Below are 19963 nucleotides of genomic sequence, written 5' to 3'. Positions count from 1 at the left end.
ACAAAAGTAAGCTATGTGGGTGCTTGTTTTCAGGACAAACATTGTACCTTTGCTTCAGGTATGGTCCTACAGACGATGGACCAACCAGATAAGTCTGATGCTTAGTCCAATTGGAGAGTTATAAGTCACATCATAAAGTTATAAGAAAAAAGATGGAATGTAATTGCAGTCTAGAACAAAATACCTTCAACAGTTCATATATGCATGCAATCTTAAAAACAGGAACTATTTTGTATCAAGCTAGAAGCTTTGACCTTAAAAATGTCTTAATATTATCAGTGAGGCTCCTAAAATAAGGTACAAATATTTTAATACATACTGCTACTACAGAGATCTCCAAACTATGTAAAGTGTTTTAATGGTCCTTCTGCCTCAATAACTGACCCAGAACAAAAGTCATTAAAATGAGAGGTATAGGATTCCAAGATGGCAGCAGACGGAGTAGAAGCTATACTGACACTCTCCCAGGACACAACTGGAATTACAACTAAAATATAGAAAAACCATCCTGAATAATCAACTGCAACTGAAGACAAGCTGGAGAGCACCTTCGTAACACAGGATGAAAGTGGAGACCATACAGAGACTTGTAGTAGGAAGTGCAGAGGCACAAGAAGGCAGCTGGGCTCCTAGAGGAAGCAGCTGAAGGTGCTGAGGGATATCACAGCTGTGGGAGATTCCCAATGAGAACTCTGGGGCTTAAACCCCAAGCTCGACTCCCCAGGCCACAGCACCAAAACCGAGAACGGTACCCACATAACAACTAGCAGTGAAAAGCAGCAGGGTTTCTGCCTGCCAAAGAGAGATGGGTGGAAATGCAGGCACCTTCTTAAAAAGCCAACGCACAAAATTTTGTGTGAAGCCACTCACCTTGAGCTCCAGTGGAGGGAGGGCAGAGTGGACTAGAGCTGTGTGAGAATCCAGGGCTCTGGGCTCTGGGAATAGAGCTCAGAGGGCAGCCATTTGAATTCCTGTGCTGAGTCATTTCTCCAAAGGCAGAGGACATCTTTCTCAGGCAGACATTTACCTTCAAAGCAGTTTTTGCCCGGGGGAGAAGCAACTGCCATGCCCTATGAAGTTTCTACAGCCTGAGGCTCATTAAGAGACTGAATAACAATCAGCCAGTGGGGGCTTTGAGTCTTTGCCTGATTTCCTACTGGACCCAGGGCTTGGAAGAGCAGACCTTGGTCCTGTCCAAACACACCCAGTTCCAGCAGAGGGAAATAAAAGCTGTGGAGTGCGGAAAGCTTCAAACAGGGTACTCAAGGCCAGTCACAAACAGCATGTGACATTGACCTCTGCCAGAGACCATCAAAAAGACTGGGAATCCTACCAGATCTACCTAATAAATAGAAATAAATCCAAACAGACAGCCAAACTGGGGAGACAAAAAAACAAGTGCTAAATGAAAGAACAAAAGAATTCTCTAGAATAAAAGCAAAATGAAATGGAGATAAGCAATCTATCAGATACAGAGTTCAGAATACTGATCATAAGGATGCTCAACAGCATCAGAAAAGAAATGTAAACTATGAAGGAAATTAAAAATGACATAATAGAAGTAATAATTAAAAAAAACACAAAAAACACAGTGGAGGGAATAAAACAGCAGTTTAGAGGAAGCTGAGGATCAGATCAGTGAATCAGAAGACAGGGTAGAAAAAAATCAGTCAGGACCAAAAAGAAAAAACAATTAAAAAACAGGAGGACAGTTTAAGGGAGCTGTGGGGCAACATGAGGCGTAACAATATTCATATCATAGGAGTTCTAGGAGAGTTAGAAAGTAAGCAAGGGTTAGAGAAACTGTTTGAAGAAATAATAGCAGAAACCTTCCCTAACCTGGTGAAAGATAAAGTCACACAGGTTCAGGAGGCACAGAAAAGTTCCGAGCAAGAAGAACCCAAATAGGCCCATTCCTAGACACATCATAACTAAAATGCCAAAAATTCAAGACAGAGAGAATATTAAAGGCAGCAAGAGAAAAGCAATCTGTTACCTACAAAGGAGCTCCCATAAGGCTGTCCGCTGACTTCCCATCAGAAACTCTACAGGCCAAAAGGGAATGGCGTGAAGTATTCAAGGTAATGCAAAACAAGGTTCTGAAACCAAGACTACTTAATAGATGGTGAAATAGCTTCCCAGACCAAAAAAAAGCAAAAAAAGGCTAAAGGAGTTTATCACCACCAAACCAGCACTACAAGAAATGTTAAAGGGACTGCTGTAGTAAGAAGTTGAAATAAGAAAAAGAGAAACAGGCATAAAGAAATAAATGGCAATAGATAAGTACCTATCAATAATAACCTTAAATATAAATGGATTAAATGCTCCAATCAAAAGACATAGGGTAGCTGAATGGATAAGAAAATAAGACTCAAATATATGCTGTCTACAAGAGACCCACCTCAGAACAAAAGACTCACACAGGATGAAAAAAACCCCACAAAACTTCTGGAGGATTCATAGTAGAGGACTTTAATACCCCACTGACTTTACTGGATAGATATTCCAGATAAAAAAATCACCAAGGAAACAGTGACTCTAAATGACACATTAGATCAGATGGATTTAATTGACATTTACAGAACATTTCACCCCAAATTTGCAGAATATGCATTCTCCTCAAGTGCACATGCAACATTCTCAAAGATAGGCCACATGTTAGGACACAAAACAAGTCTCTACAAGTTTGACAAGACTGAAATCATATCAAGTATCTTCTCAGACATTTATACCATGGAATACTATGCAGCTGTGAAAAATGAAGGGCCCCTTACCCTATGAGACAGCATGTAGGAACCTGGAGAGTATTATGCGAAGGGAAATAAGCTAGTCAGAGAAAGACAAGTATCATATGACCTCACTCATATGTGGAATCTAATGAACAAAATAAATCGATGAACAAAATAAGATCCAGAGACATAGAAGCATGGAACAGATTGAGGGAATCTGTTCCCTTAGAGGGAATGCAGGGTGGGTGGACACAGAGAATAGTGTGGTGAAGGTTGGGGGAAGGGGTGTAGGGTGGAGGGGATCAATGGGGGAAAAAGGGGGATATTTGTAATATATATACATATATATATTTAATATATCTTTATTGATTTCAGAGAGAGGAAAGGAGAGGGATAGGGAGATAGAAACATCAATGATGAGAGAGTCATTGATCAGCTGCCTCCTACATGCCCCCAACTGGGGATTGAGCCCGCAACCCAGGCATGTGCCCTGACTGGGAATTGAACCCGATCGCCTGGATCCTAGGTCGACGCTCAACAGCTGAGCCACGCCCGGCCAGGCTGTAATATTTTCAATAATAAATAAATAAATAAAATGAGAGGTATACACAGACTTTGAAAACAACAATCTAAAGCTGATTTCTAGAAGCAATAGCACATATTTCCTCATACATGTGTTCTACAGAACTCCTACACCACCACTTCTGAGCATCAAATTTGCTTATGAATACACACACCACTGATCAACACTAAATGGAAATCAACCCAGGTCCTTAGTAGTGAAGGTGGTGGCTAGAGGGTTCTTCTCAAGTCTATGGTTCTGCAATTTTACTTTACATTCACTGTCTTTACCTGTAACACTACTGGGCTTGATTTGATTCTCAAAGGTCACTCAACAAAATGTCCCAATTATTGTAAGAGCTTATAGAATGATAATTATGAAAAATTCCATCACAAAACTCCTAGCTGTCCTAGAGATTTGGTTATACCAGAGGTCAAATTGTGGCTGTTATTACATAACATGCACAGGCTCTTCTTCACAAACATGCCCCAAGAGACCTTTGTCCCTAAACAGCCATCATTATTCCAAGCCTCTTCCCTTTATTACAGCAAATAAATATGCATGTAGGTGATGTTTACATAAGAGAGAGATAAGGGCAATTCTAATATATATTCATCAAAGCTTTCTTGGAAAAGGCATTATTATAGGAAAACAGTTTTAATTCATTTGAATCTATAAACCAGAATGCATATAACTAAAATCTAACTGCCATTAATAATTAAGCTTCCAAATATATAGATACATATTGACATCAACTCTTAAATAGGAAGCTATAAAGGTTTGACTTTTCTAGATTCCAAGTATTTGCTTCATTTCATGAACAACATATAACTGATATTTTTCATGTAGGGGAAGGAAACAGAACTTAGCCAGCCAGCCTTCAATGCAGCTTAAATATGGCCATGGAATAGACAGAATAAGCTATATTATACCACTGCCACTAAAATCATATTTAGCAAGGCTATTATTGATCCTCAAAGAGCATGACTGGTGACATATTTTCACCATGCATGTTTCAGATTCACCACATGCCACAGGGCCTATTGGCTTACCTGCCTTCTGTATTCTTCAACTGGATTATAAACCATCCATCCATCCACAATAAACTTTTCTTCATTTAAAAATGCAAATATTGGCTAGAAAAGGCAGAGACAAAAAATTCAGAGTTCAATGTGAAGAAACAAATAGTCTACTAATACTACATCCTTTGATTTTTCACTAGATTTACCTACCCTGAAATCACACCCAAACCTGAAACTTTCAACAAAGAAATAACAGTGAAAAAAAATCAGACTAGACTTGTACTACACTGAAGATAAAAGTATCTTCAGTAATTACTTTTGATACCTCAATTTCTTTGGCTACAAACATTTCTTTTAAATATTTTTAAAATGATGTTCCACAAAAATCAGATTTTCAGGCCAAAAAATGCCTATCAATATTAAACAGTATTAGCAATCCATCAGATAAAAGCCACTAAAAAAAGCAAAAGGGAAAGGAAATTCAGGAATGATTATTAAAAAGTGCAACCGGCCCTAGCAGGTTTGGCCCAGTGATTAGAGCAACGGCGAGTGGACTGAAACATCCTGGGTTTGATTCCAGCCAAGGGTATGTACCTCAGTTGCAGGCTCGATCCCCGGCTCAGGTCGGGGCAAGTGCAGGAGGCAACCAATCGACGTCTCTCACATCGTTTCTCTCTGTCTGTCTGTCTCTCCCCCTTTCACTGTCTCCGAAAAGCAATGGAAAAAATATCCTTGGGTGAGGATTAAAAAAAAAAAGTGCAAAGGAAGCTGGTGGCACTCTGACAAGAAGCCCTGTGCACTTGCTCCCAGCCACAGACTGAATTTACAGCTAAAATACTGCATAGGCAGCTTAGAAAAACAAGGGAAATATACCGAATGAACATATTTCAAGTAAGGAGCACTGAAGAAACATCATAGTCTGGTAAGAGAGGGGGGTGTAGATAGGAGGAGTCCCCCCTGAAGCTAGTGCTGGGCTGCAAGGCATGAGGGTTAGAGGCTGCAAAGCTCCCTCCCCTTGGGTGTGGACAGGCATCCAAAAGCTGGGATCTCAAACCTGGAGCAGAGGAGAAGGGAAGGAGAGCCCATGCACGGCAGGCTGAGGGAGCCAGGGGAACAGTGTGCCTGTGTGGAAGGGGCTGCACCTTCCCAAAGAAACAACATGCCTAATGGCGGCAAACAGGGCAGGAGACTTTTACCCCAGGTGCTGACTGCAGGAAAGGCTGTCCTGCAGGGTTTGGATTCCGAATAGAAAGGGGCCAGAGGGCTGCACTCAGCAGCAACCTAAAAGGGACCCTTTGCTTTCCTGTAAGGCACTGTGTAGAATTCCAGAAACCATTTGAACTGTGTGGTGCAGGGAAAGGGAAGGGAGCCCTCCCGCCACCAGAGAGGTACCAGGGCTGCTGATGTGGCAAATAGGGGATTTTTGACCTTCTCTGAAGAGAGCCAGGATAGTGTGCAAAGAGCTGCCCCAGCTTTTCTGAGATCAGCTGTGCAGGGGACCTGAATGGGGCTGACTTTGTAACCCCTCCTGCTTGGATCCAAGGCTGAAGGGTGCCAGATCCTCACAAATCAGGTTTTCTGCCTATTTGTTGCTTTGTGCGTTTTTCAGTTTTTGTCTGCTGAACGGACGTCCACCTTCCTGGCTTGCATTGGGTAGACACACCAGTGAAAGCTGCGACTTGTGTCTGCATTGTGGAGAGTTTGAACTGAGGGTCCTGTGATATCAGCCAACCAGAACTGGGAAAGGAGGGGTGAAGCACACCTGCCTCTCCAGGAGGCTAAGAGCACCACTCCCAACAGGAAAGGGGCTGCTGGTTCAGCTCACTGAGACCCCAGATATCCCCTGCAGGGCACGGTCCTGAGGGGGAAGGTAGAACAGCTCACAGGATGACAATACAGGAATAAGACTCTCAGGGACTATTGTTTGGGAACTGGAGGAAAAGCTTAAAACCCCTTCTGGGGGCTGGGCAGGCAACATGTCCTCTTTTGATCAAACCCACTGAGCCCAGGCCTCTGAAACCGCCCATACAGAAAAGGCAATAGACTGAACTCAATCTGAACCTGCAGCAGGTCATTGTATGGGGAACTAGAATTGGAGGAGGGGAACTAGAATTGGAGGATTTGGTAGAAAAAGAGGAGTTGGCTTTGAAGCAGGGACTAACATCCCCACAGTGAGTGCCTGACAGCGAAATCTCTAAGTAAGGGGAGCAATAGCCCAAGCTACACTAGCTGGTCTGTACCCTAAAGACTCTCTTCAGAAGATTCTGGAGAAAGACCAGTCAACCACAATGGGGAGGCAAAATAGCTGACAGAAGGAGGTGGTCCAAAGAGAGCCTCAAACTAACCAGCTATGTAAGAACACGAGAGCCAAACCTAGACAGCTCCTGACATTGGTGGACACATAAGTACCTCATAGGAGACCCCGAAATAAGCATATAAAACAGTAAGCCTCAGACAACATAAGCTGATGAGATGAAACTCAGCTGGTTGACTTTTTAAAATTTAAATTTTTATTTTTAAAAAAAAAAGAAGGAAAAATGTATTTTAATTTTAAAATTGATTTTAATGTTTTAATTAATTTTTTTAGGATTTGTTCTGTCTTGCTTTGCTTTTATTTTAGTTTCCTTTGTTTTATCTTTTGTTATATTATAAAGATTTTGTTAACATTGTCTGCTATATTACTGGGATTATCATTATAATCAATAAGTTTATTGCTTTTCCCTATTGTTACTCCAGATCTCTTATTGGCCTCCTTCCCAGACCATGCTTTACCTCTCTCTCTCTTCTTATTCCACTGGCATAACATATTTTTTTTCATTTTTCTCCTCCTTTTAGTCTCTGTCTTCCAGACTTTTTGATTGTTTTTGTTTTTTTGTTTTAATTTTTTTCTTTTTGAACCATTTTTTTATTTCTACTCTCTACACTCATTTTTTTGCTTGCCCTTCTTTCCTTTCAGACTCTTTTCTCTGCCCATTTATCTCCCAGCAGATTCTCTATTTTTAAATTTTTTATTTATTTTATTATTATTTTATTTCATTAATTAATTTTATTTTATTATTTTATTTTTACTAGTAGGATTAATATCCTTTTCTCTCTTATTTTTGGCTATACTATTTGTGTTTTCACTTTGCTCACCAATTCGACTTTCTCTTGGGTGGTTTTCATTGTGATTGTCAAGATATTTTGTAAGTTCTTATTTGTTTACCGGAAGTTTGGTTGGGTTTTGTTTTGACCTGTCAGCACGTGTACAACAGCTCACATGATGTGGTTGGGGCAGAGCCTCACCGTTTGGCAACTTGAGAAGAGGATCCTTCCATGAACAAGTCAACAACAATCTAGACCCAATCACAACAGGAGAGCTCAAAGAACCCATAAAACGGTCACCCACAAAAGGGACACACCGAGAGCATATAGCTCAGAAGTATAAGGAAAACACACCTCTGGGTCTCACTGGACATACACTACAAAATCCCACCCCACAAGACTGGGAGACAGCAAATATATCTAATATACAGATACAAACACTAAGAGTCACTAAAATGGGGAGACAAAGAAACAACCCACAGACTAAAGAAAAGGAAATATCACCAGAAAAAGACTGTGATGAGATGAAGTTAAGCAAGTTATCAGAAACAGAGTTCAGAGTAATGGTTATAAAGATGCTCAAGAAAATTAATGAGGACAACAAGACACTTAATGGGAAGGTTCAGGGACTTAATGAAAGCTTCATCAGCATGAAAAAAGATATAGATATGATAAACAAGAACCAGGTAGAAATAAAGAATACTATATCTGATATCAAGAATATGCTGGAAGAAATTAAAAGCAAGGTTAATGAAGCAGAGGGGAGAATAAGTGAATTAGAAGATAAGGTAGAAAAAAAACACTCAATCAGAGCAGCAAAAAGGAAAACACACTTAAAAAGCATGAGGATAGTTTAAGGGAACTTTGGGACAAAATGAAGCGAAACAACATTCACATCACAGGGGAACAAGAGGGAGAGGAGGAGGAAATAATAACAGAAAACTTCCATAAGCTGATTAAGGAAAAAGCCACACAAGATCAGGATGCACAGAAGGTTACAAACAAGAGGAACCCAAAGAGACCAGCTACAAGACACATCATAATTAAAATGGCAAATGTTAAGGACAAAGAAAGAATATTAAGGGCTGCAAGAGAGAGACAAGCAGTGACCTACAAGGGAGCCCCCAAAAGGCTGAGAGCAGATTTCTCAATGGAAACACTTCAGGCCAGAAGGGATTGGCATGAAGTTCTCAAAATAATGAAAAGCAAGAACCTGCAGCCAAACCGCTTTTTTCCAGCAAGGCTATCATTTAAAATTGAAGGTGAAATAAAGAGCTTCCCAGAAAAAAGAAGGCTAAAGGAGTTCAGTATCACCAAACCATCATTGCAAGAAATGCTAAAAGGACTGCTTTAAGAAAAAGAAGAAATATTGAGAGAAAGGTACATTGGCATAAAGGGAAAAAAAAATGGCACTAAATAAGTATATATCAATAATAACCTTAAATGTAAATGGAATAAATACCCCAATCAAAAGACAAAGAGTAGCAGAATGGATAAGAAAACAGGACCCATATATATGCTGCCTAAAAGAGACTCACCTGAGAGCAAAAGATTCACACAGGCTGAAAGTGAAGGGATGGAAAAGAATATTCCATGCAAATGGAAATGAAAAAAAAGTTGGAGTAGCAATACTTATTTCTGACCAAACAGACTTCAAAATAAAGACCATAACAAAAGACAAAGAAGGGCATTACATAATACTAAAGGGGCCAATCCAACAGGAGGCAATAATCCTTATAAATATATATGCCCCCAATATAAGGATACCTAAATAGATAAAAAATTTCTCAGTGGACTTTTTATTAAGGGAGAGATTGATAGCAACACAGTCATAATGGGGAATTTTAACACTACACTGTCATCATTGGACAGATCACCAAGACAAAAAATTAAAAGGGAAACGGAGACCTTAAATGACACACTACTTTTAGTGGATTTAACTGACATTTATAGAACATTTTATTACAAAGCAGCAGAATATACATTGTTCTCAAGTGCACACAGAACATTCTCAAAAATAGACCACATGTTAGGGCACAAAACAAGACTTTAAAAGTTCACGAAGATTGAAATTATATCAAGCATCTTCTCGGATCACAATGGCATGAAACTCGAAATCGACGGCTATAAAAAAACTCCAAAACACTGAAACATATGGGGGCTAAATAGCATGTTAATAACAATGAGTGGGTTAGCAATGAGATCAAGGAAGAAATCAAACACTTCCTTGGAAAAATCGATCAAAGATGAACAGATAACCCAAAATCTATGGGACACGGCAAAAGAAGTCCTGAGAGGAAAGTTCAAAGCATCACAGGCACATGTCAAGAAAGGAGAAAAAGCTCTAATAAACCATCTTACCCAATAACTAAAAGTATTAGAAAGAGAAAAGAAGAAAAGCCATGGGGAAGTAGAAGGAAGGAAATAATAAAGATCAGAGCAGAAATTAATGACATAGACTAAAAAAAACAATTCAAAAGATCAAGGAAACCAAGAGCTGGTTCTTTGAAATGATAAATAAGACTGATGCACCTTTAGCTAGACTCAATAAGAAACAAAGAGAGAAGATCCAAATAAATAAAATCAGAAATGAAACAGGATACAAGGGATTGTAAGACAATACTATGAGCTACTATATGCCAACAAACTGGACAGCCTGGGTGAAATGGACAAATTCCTAAAAGCATGAAATCTTCCAAAGAGGAATCAGGAAGAGGCAGAAAACCTGAATTGGGCAATAACAACTAATGAAACTGAAGCAGTAATAAAAAACTCCCAGCAAACAAAAGTCGTAGACCTGAAGCACTTACAGGCGAGTTCTACCAAACATTCAAAGAAGATTTAACATCTGTCCTCCTCAAACTATTCCACAAAATTCATGAGAAGGGAAAACTCCCAAGCTCTTTTTATGAGGCCAGCATCATCCTAATCCCAAAACCAGATAAAGACACTACAAAGAAAGAAAATTACAGGCCAATATCCCTAATGAATATAGATGCTAAAATTCTCAACAACATACAATCAAACCACATCCAGCAATACATTAAAAAGATCATATACCACGACCAATGGGATTTATACCGGGGACACAAGGTTGGTATAATATCTGCAAAACAATAAATGAGATACAGCCCGGCCGGGTGTGGCTCAGCAGCTGAGCGTCGACCTAGGATCCAGGCAATCGGGGTTCGATTCCCGGTCAGGGCACATGCCTGGGTTGCGAGCTAGGCAGCCGATCAATGACTCTCTCATCATTGATGTTTCTCTCTCTCTCTCTCCCTCTCCTTCCCCCTCTCTGAAATCAATAAAGATATATTTAAAAAAAAAAAAAAATGAGATACATCACAGATGATGGATATTGTACATAGAAAACACTAAAGACTCCACCAGAGTACTACTAGATTAGATTAATGAATTCGGCAAGATAGCTGGATACAAAATTAACATCCGGAAATCAAGCATTCTTATACACTTAACAATGATCTCTTAGAAAGAGGAACTAAAAAAAAAATACCATTTACCATTCCAACTAAAAAAATAAGATACCTAGGAATAAACTTAACCAAGGGTGTAAAAGACCTATACGTGGAAAACTACAGGACACTGAAAAAAGAAATAGAGGAAGACACAAACAAGTAGAAGAATATACCACATTTATGGATTGGAAGAATTAAAACCATTAAAATGTCTACACTACCCAATGCAATTCCTATAAAAATACCAACAGCATATTTCACAGAGCTACAACAAATATTCTAAAAATTTATATGGAACCAAAAAAGATCCCAAATAGCCACAGCAATCTTGAAAAAGAAGAATAGAGTTGGAGAGATCACTTTACTGGATATCAAACTATACTACAAAGCCACTGTAATCGAAACAGCCTGGTATTGGTACAACAACAGAAATATAGATTAATGGAACAGAAAGGAGACCCCATGCCATTATGGTGATTTAATATTTGAAAAAGGAGGCAAGAGCATACAATGGAGTAAAGACAGTCTCTTCAATAAAGGGTGCTGGGAAAATGAGACAAGTACATGCAAAAAAATTAAACTAGATCACCAACTTACTCCATAGACAAAAATAAATTCAAAATGGATAAAAGACTTAAATGTAAGTCGCAAAATCATAAAAATCCTGGAAGAAAACATAGGCGGTAAAGTCACAGACATCTCACGTAATGGAATTTTTACTGACACGTCTCCTAGGGCAAGAGAAACCAAAGAGGGAGATTAAAGATGTTGGCGGACTGAGTGAAAACTACACTGACACTCTCCCGGGACCAATCTGGAATTATAACTAAAATAAGTTATAATTAACTGCAAATGAAGACTAACTGGACGGAAGACTATTAACCAAGGATGAAAAGTAGAGACTGCATAGAGACCGGTAGGAAGTGCAGAGATGTGAGAGGGCTGGCTGGGCTCCCACAGGCAACAGGTGAAGGTCCGGAGGGATTTCTCAGCTGTGGGGGCTCCCACTGAAGACTGTGGGGCCTAAATCCTTGGCTGAGTTTCCCAGCCAAGAGCACCAGAACTGAGAAAGGTGCTCACATAACATCTGGTTGTAAAAAGCAGCTGGGTCTCTGTCTGCCAGGGAGAGATGGCGGGAACTGCAGGCACCCTCTTAAAGAGCCAATACACAAAGTTTTGTGTGCAGCCCCTCATGTTGGGCTCCAGGAGAGGGAGGGCAGAGTGGGCTGGAGCTGTGTGATGAGAATCTAGGGTTGTGTAGGCTCGGAGAGAGAACTCAGAGGGCACCCCTCTGGATTCTTTTGCCAAGTCATTCCCCGTACTACAAAGGATATCTTTCTCAGACAGACATTTTGCTGCTTTTGCCTGGGGAGAGAAGCAATTGCCCCATCCTGTTGGATAACCTCTAGCTAGTCCTACCCAGAGGAGTTTCTACAGCCTGAGGCTCATTAAGAGACTGATAACAACCAGCCACCACACTCTGGAGTTTCATTAAGAGAATCAGATTAATCAGCCTGCAGCCAGAGGCAGAACTGAGAGTGCATTGAGTCTTTGCCTGATCTGCTTGTGAACCCAGGCCTTGGAAAAGCAGACTTTGGTGTGCATCTTGGTCCTGTCCAAATGCACCAAGCCCCAGCAGAGGAGACGTCAAGCCCAGAGTTTTTGATAGTTCCAAACAGGGTACTCAGGGCCAATCACCAACTGCATCTGACATTAGACTATACAAGAGACCCTCCAAAAAGACTGTGAGTCCTAGCAGATCTACCTAACACTTAAAAACAAACCCAAAAAAGTAGCCAAAATGGGGAGACAAAAAACAAACAAACACACACACACAAAAAACCAAAAAGCAAGCTCCAAATGAAAGAACAAGAGAAGTCTTCAGAAAAAGAGCTAAATGAAAAGGACATAAGCAATCTCTCAGATATAGAGTTCAGAATACTGATTGTGAGGATGCGCAACAGCATGAAAAAAGATATGGAAACTATGAAAAAATGACCAGTCAGAAATGAAGAATGACACAGCAGAAATAAAGAATACATTGGAAGGAATAAACAGCATATTAGAGGAAGCTGAGGATCAGATCAGTGAATTAGAAGGGTAGAAAAAAATCACTCAATCAGAGACCCCAAAACAAAAAAACAATTAAAAACCAGGAGGATAGTCTAAAGGAGCTGTGGGACAGCATGAGATGTAATAATATTCGGATTATAGGAGTGCCAGAGGAGGTCAAAAGTAAGCAGGAGTTAGAGAACCTGTTTGAAGAAATAATGGCAGAAAACTTCCCTAACCTCGTGTAGGAAAAAGTCACACAAGTTTAGGAGGCACAGAGAGTCCCAAGCAAGAAGAATCCAAAGAGGCCCGCTCTGAGACACATCATAATTAAAATGCCAAAAATTCAAGACAAAGAGAGAATCTTAAAGGCAGCAAGAGAAAAGCAATCTGTTGCCTTTAAAGGAGCTCCCATAAGGCTGTCAGTTGATTTCTCATCAGAAACTCTACAGGCCAGAAGGAAATGGCATGAAGTATTCAAGGTAATGCAAAACAAGGATCTGAAACCAAGGCTACTCTATCCATCAAGGCTATCATTCAAAATAGATGCTGAAATAAAGAGCTTCCCAGGTAAAAAAATGGTTAAAGGTGTTTATCACCACCAAAGCAACGTTACAGGAAATGTTAAAGGAACTTCTGTAATAATAATAAGAAATATATATAGGGAGAAAGGTGGGCATAAAGAATTGAAATAGCAATAGATAAGGACCTATCAATAATAACCTTAAGGACTTTAAGGGTGAGATCAACAGCAATACAGTCATAGTTGTGGACTTGAACACCCCACTGACTTTACTGGATAGATCTTCCAGACAAAAAGTCAATAAGGAAACAGTGACTCTAAATGCCACACTAGATCAGATGGATTTAATTGATATTTACAGAACATTTCACCCCAAAGCTGCAGAATGTACATTCCTCTCAACTGCACATAGGTCATTCTCAAAAATAGATCACATGTTAGGACACAAAACAAGTCTCTAAAAGTTCAAGAAGACTGAAATCATATCAGGCATCTCTGATCACAATGGCATGAAATTAGAAATCAACTACAGTAAAAATACTCAAAAACATTCAAATACATGGAGGCTAAATAACACGTTATTAAACAATGAATGGTTTACCAGTAACATCAAGAAAGAAATCCAAAACTTCCTGGAAACAAATGAAAATGCACAGAACAACAACCCCAAATCTATGGGACACAGCTAAAGCAGTCCTAAGAGGGAAGTTCATAGCACTACAGGCCTATCTCAAAAAGCTAGAAAAAGTTTTAGTAAACTATCTAACCATACAATTTAAAGAATTAGTAAGCTCCCCTGCGAAGCTGTACAGGCAAGGGCTTTTGTTTGCTTAGAGTTTTTTTAATTACTGCTTTGATTTCATCAGTTGTTATTAGCCTATTCTGGTGTTCTGATTCTTCTTGACTCAGTTTTACATGATCTCCCTCATATGTAGAATCTAACAAACAACATAGACTGAGGAACCAAATAGATACAGAAAAGCACAGAACAGAATGATGAATCTCAGTGGGAAGGCGGGGGGGGGGGGGCGGAATGGGTGGGGAAAGATTAATGAAATTACTTGTATTCATATATGCATAACCCATGGACAAAAACCATAGTGTGGGAATGGCCTGGAGGGGGGCCCGATACGGGCTGGATGAGATCAATCGGGGGAAAAAAGGGGGATATCTGTAACACTTTCAACAATAAATGTAAATTAAAAACAAAAATACAAACAAAAAAAGAGAAGCAAAAGAAACAATAAACAAATTGGACTACATCAAACTAAAGAGGTTCTGCGCAGCAAAAGAAATCAGCCTCAAAATACAAAGAAACCCCATGGTATGGGAGAACATACTTGCCAAAGATACATCTGATAAGGGGCTAACTTCCAAAGTGCACAAAGAACTCATACAACTCAACAAGAGGAAGACAAACAATCCAATAAAAAATAGGCAAAGGACCTGAATAGACACTTCTCCAAAGAGGACAAATGGCCAAGAGATATATGAAAAAACCTTCAACGTCGCTAATCATCAAAGAGATGCAAATTAAAACCAATAAGGTATCACTTCACACCTGTCAGAATGGCTACCATCAACAAATCAACAAATGATATGTGTTGGTGAGGATGTGGAGAAAAGGGAACCTTGGTACACTGCTGGTGGGAATGCAGAGTGGTGCAGCCACTATGGAAAACAGTATGAAGGTTCCTCAAAAAATTAAAAATGGAACTGCCACTTGACCCAGTGATCCCACTTCTAGGAATATATCCTAAGAATCCTGAAACACCAATCAAAAAGAATATATGCACCCCTATGTTCACAGCAGTGCAATTTTCAATAGCTAAGATCTGGAAACAGCCCAAGTGCCCATCAGTAGATGAGTAGATAAAAAAGCTGTGGGACATTTACACCATGGAATACTATGCAACTGTAAAGAAGAAAGATCTTGTATCCTTTGGGACAGAATGGATGAACCTAGAGAAAATTATGCTAAGTGAAATAAGCCAGGAGAGAAAGGCAATTATCATATGATCTCACTTATATGTGGAACCTAAACACAATAATCTGATGAACAAAATATATTCAGTGACAGAGAAGCATGGAACACAATCTCAGAGGGAAGGTGAGGGTGGGTGGGTAGGGAGAGATTAACCAAAGAATTTATATGCATATATGCATAACCAATGGACACAGATTATAGTGTGGTGGAGGCTTGGGGCAGGGAGAGGTGCGGGGTGGAAGGGGTCAATTGGGATAAAAGGGGACATCTGTAATATTTTGAACAATAAAAAAAAGTGTAACCTGTTCAAAAGGGTACAATGACATGTTTTTGTTTTTTTTTAAAAAGACAGCTCGTTAGGAAAATTCTTAATTAACTCTTCTCTCTGAATTCTGAATCAAAGCCCTGATGTCTGTGAAATGACAGGATTCAGACCTCTCATTTCTTTTCTAGTATGCTCACTCTTTAGGAGACCACACTGATGAATTTCATGGCTTCGGATACCATCCATACCCTAGTGACTCCTGAATGTCTCTCTCTCTCCTGCTACTACTCTGATCCAGACATCTGTAATACTTTCAACAATAAAGGTAAATTTAAAAAAATAATGAAAACAACACAAGCTTTCAAATAGAGTAACATAAATGTGAATTATTTAAAAAGAAATAAAAACTACTAAGCATTAAAGCAAGGATAGCAAATTCATTCATCTGTACTTCATTATTAAAAAGTACAAAATTTCCTACAAATGGTAGCTTGTTATAAGCCTAATAAAGTTCCTGTCTGAAAACTGTTAAAACCTAAAATAATGGATTGCGTGTCTTGAGGTTTTTAACTGTCTCTTTTTCTTCCTCTTACAAATAATACATTTGTAAGGCTTTGAGTTTTTTAGTGCTTTATTAGCGGATTGACATTATCCCTAACTAACCTTGGGTCAGGGCGCATGCACGGGGATGCTGGCTTGATCCCCAGTAGGGGACATGCAGGAAACAGCCGATCAATTACTTTCATCACTGATGTTTCTCTCTCTCTCCCTCTCCCTTCCTCTCTATGAAATCAATAAAGACATATTTTTTAAAAAGTTATTTGAAATAATTATAGATTTACAAGAATTTGAAAAGAAATGTACCGGGAAGTCCTATGCACCCTTCATTCAGTCTCCCCAGTATGAACATCTTACATAACAAAAGCACAATATCTAAATCAGGAAACTGACATCAAAAAACATACACTCTCAAGTGCTTACCCCTAGTTTCAAGTGAGTGGGTCTTCCTTTATTTGGCTCTATATTAGTATTTGGGCATTTCACCAATTTACATTCCTTCTAGTCAAGAGATACCAAGCATGGAAACTTAATAAACAACAACAATCATGTGCATTTTTCCCAGTATTAAAAATAGCACAATGTAACATTTGAAAAATGTTAAAAGACAAAGTTGAGATGAAATCTCCAATTTCACACTAGGGATAAAAACAGTTCTGACAAATAGACTGTAACTTGTCATTTTAATTTAGCTACATTTATCATTGTTGCATCATATAGAGGAAAAAATCTGAAACAACAGATTTTAGTTTTCACTTAATTAGTCATTATTTTAAATAAATATGCACCAACTCATTTAAAGCACATCTAGATTGAATTTATTTTTATTGAGTAGAATCTATTAATGAGAAGCAATTCATGAGTTTCCTTTTTTGAGGAGGCAGTGCTGTCTGTCACCAGATTAGGATTCTTTGGGCTTATGGAAACTCCCTCCAGGACAGCCTCTTCCCCCAAAGATGTGTGACATGGTGGCTCAGAACTGGATGTTTGACAGCAAGATTTACAGAAATTAAATATCATCGAAAAGGGATATAGTTACAGAAGAAAACCACTTTCATAGTATTCAGGGCAATAAATCGATAAACTCTAGATTTAACAGTGCTTTCAAATGATATTGCCACCATGCAGTAGCATGGTCATTGATGGACATGATTTTTAGGAAGAGCAGACCCTTTTTATGCAGCAAATAAACTATAACTTTGGATATCTGGCCTTAAAAATTCAGGGGACTGCTCACTAACTACTTCTTTCCTGATAGAATTTTGCAATCTTTGAACAGGAATTTAAGTAAGCATTCTTTTTCTAATTTGATTTCTGAAATTGGAGACATTTCTTTTTAGAAAGCTTCAATCTGCCATGTAAGAATATAGCAAGGTAAAATTACCTCATTTTCTTCTTTTACATTATGCTTGAAAAACAAGACCCCTTTCATATAAGGAAAAAAAAGCTTTCATTAAAGTTGGAGGGAAAAGCCTAAAATTTTAAGGAAGAATCGTAGGAGGTACTAAAATTTTATAAAGAGTATGATTCCAATTAACATCTTCATGCTAGATAGTAATTTCAGCCTATTTCACATAACTTGATTCGGTAAGTTAATTCATATAACTGTACTGAAAGTAATTATATCCCCAAATCACACAAAAGTCTCATAAGTCAAAAGCAACTAGCACATAAATTACCATTTATACTTTGTTTGCGTAAATAATTCTTTTTGTCCTGTCTACCACTTTCCCTGGGGAAAATAGTTTAATATTCTTGGATCACAACTATCTTCATATATATATTCATCTGTTTAGGAAAGGACCACAAATTACACTTGAAATGTCATCTGAAACCATTTTTGGAAAAATAGCATTCTTTACCACTGGTTACAATCATAATCATTTAAGGCTGACACTTCTCAGGGTTTGCCCACTGTACTTTTCACTCTAACTTTCTCTCCTGATAATTTTGGCCACATCTATGAAAATGCCAATGATCACATTCAGGCTTACCAAATAAACCTCTCCCCATGCCAGAGCTCTACATCTTTGTAGCCACCTACCTCTTAGTTGTCCCCTAAATACTTGTGACAGCATATCCAAAATGGAACTCACCACCTCTTCCTCACTCCCCTTCCATATTCCCCATCTCAACCACTGGTCCCACCATCAAGCTGGTTATCCAGGCTGGATTCTTCCCTCTCTATCATCCCATCACTTCATAACTATATTCAATTAATAAATTCTACTGATCTTACCTTCTAGATCTTTCTCAAGTCTATTCTCTTCTGTCCCAATCCATTGCCCCATTTCAAGTCCTGATCATCACATACTTAGGTGACTAACAACCATCTCCAGAAATATTCTCCTGCCCCCTTCTATTCACTCTGCATGCTGCAGCCCAAGTAATGTTGTTGTTGTTGTTGTTGTAAAAATATATCTTTATTGATTTCAGAGAGAGGAAAGGAGATGGAGAGAGAGATATAGAAACATCAATGATGAGAGTCATTGATTGGCTGCAGCCCGCAACCCGGGCATGTGCCCTGACCGGGAATCGAACCCCGATCGCCTGGCTCCTCGGTCGACGGTCAACCGCTGAGCCACGCCCGGCTGGGCCCAAGTAATGTTTTTGAATAGAAGTCAAATCATGTTATTTCCCTGCTTAAAACACGGTAATGACTCCCCTCATCTTCAAATAAAAATCAAAGCTTCTTGGTGGGGCACGTTAGGTTCTGCAAGCTTTGGCCCAGCCTTCCACTCCAGCATCATCTCTTTCTGCTACACCTACACGCAGACCAACCCCAGACACCAACCTATATGCAGGTCCAGCCTGTGTCTGGCCTCTTCACACTTGCACACACTGTTTCTGCAGTTTGCTATGTCCATTTATGCCTGGCGAATGCTCCTTCAGGATTTGCCTCCTCTAGGAAGCCTTCCTCAACATCAACCTTACTTTCTGCTCCCCTGACATCCTGCGTGTATGCATCTATATCATATACATTTGTCTGTCCACGTCACCTAGGAAAACTGTGCTCCTTAGGGACATGGAGTGAATATCAGCTCCCCAGGAATACCCAAACATGTAGAGGGATTTAGTGTGTGACAAAGGTGGTACAGTATTTCAAATCGGTGGATTAGTCAACAAATAATATCACAACTACAGGGTACAAAAGAATTGGATTCATACTTAAGGTGGTAATCCCAATTCCAAGTTGATCAAATATTTAAATTTTAAATAAGAAATGAATGTATTAGAGGAATGTGGGATAATTCTTTGATAATTCTGAGTGAGGAACACCTTCCTAACTTGGAAGCAAAACCTAGAATCTATAAAGGAAAAGTATGCAGACAAGAGTTAACCTAGCAGGTCTGAGACTACTCTCCTTAAAAAGGCCTGCTTGCATGGTTGACCCTTAGCTGGCATCTGGAAACCTGGGTTTTGGGAGAGTTCTTACCATTCCTTAACTGCTTAGAGTGGTTTTCAGTGCATGAACTGTATTTTATGCTACACCCCTGCTTTCTCCTTCTGGGAGTATGGAATGTTGGTACATGCTAGGCAGAGGGTGCCTATGTAAACAGCCCCCAATAAAAACCCTGGGTGCTGAGTGTTGTCACAACTTGTTGCTGGGGGAATTAGGTATATCCTGTGAGACTCTACTGGGGAAAGACTCTGGAAGCTCACGCCTGGTTCCCCTCAGACTTCACCCCATGTGACTTTTCCTTT

General features: G+C 39.4%; 1 protein-coding gene across 3 annotated transcripts in view; it reads right to left on the bottom strand.

Moving 5' to 3' along the window:
- The window catches only part of MTM1 (myotubularin 1), a 91258-nt gene that overhangs the window by 29101 nt on the left and 42194 nt on the right, over positions 1 to 19963 (bottom strand). For all 3 annotated transcript variants that reach the window (XM_087813451.1, XM_087813452.1, XM_087813453.1), the window contains one exon: positions 4344 to 4427. In XM_087813451.1, the coding sequence (XP_087669577.1) occupies positions 4344 to 4427 (84 nt within the window). The remainder of the gene's footprint in view (positions 1 to 4343; positions 4428 to 19963) is intronic.

The sequence above is a fragment of the Miniopterus natalensis genome, chromosome X (assembly GCF_054644295.1).
Source record: "Miniopterus natalensis isolate mMinNat1 chromosome X, mMinNat1.hap1, whole genome shotgun sequence".
Lineage (NCBI taxonomy): Eukaryota > Metazoa > Chordata > Mammalia > Chiroptera > Miniopteridae > Miniopterus > Miniopterus natalensis.
The sequence above is the reverse complement of the archived record's forward strand: the minus strand, read 5'-3'. Positions and strand labels throughout refer to the sequence as shown.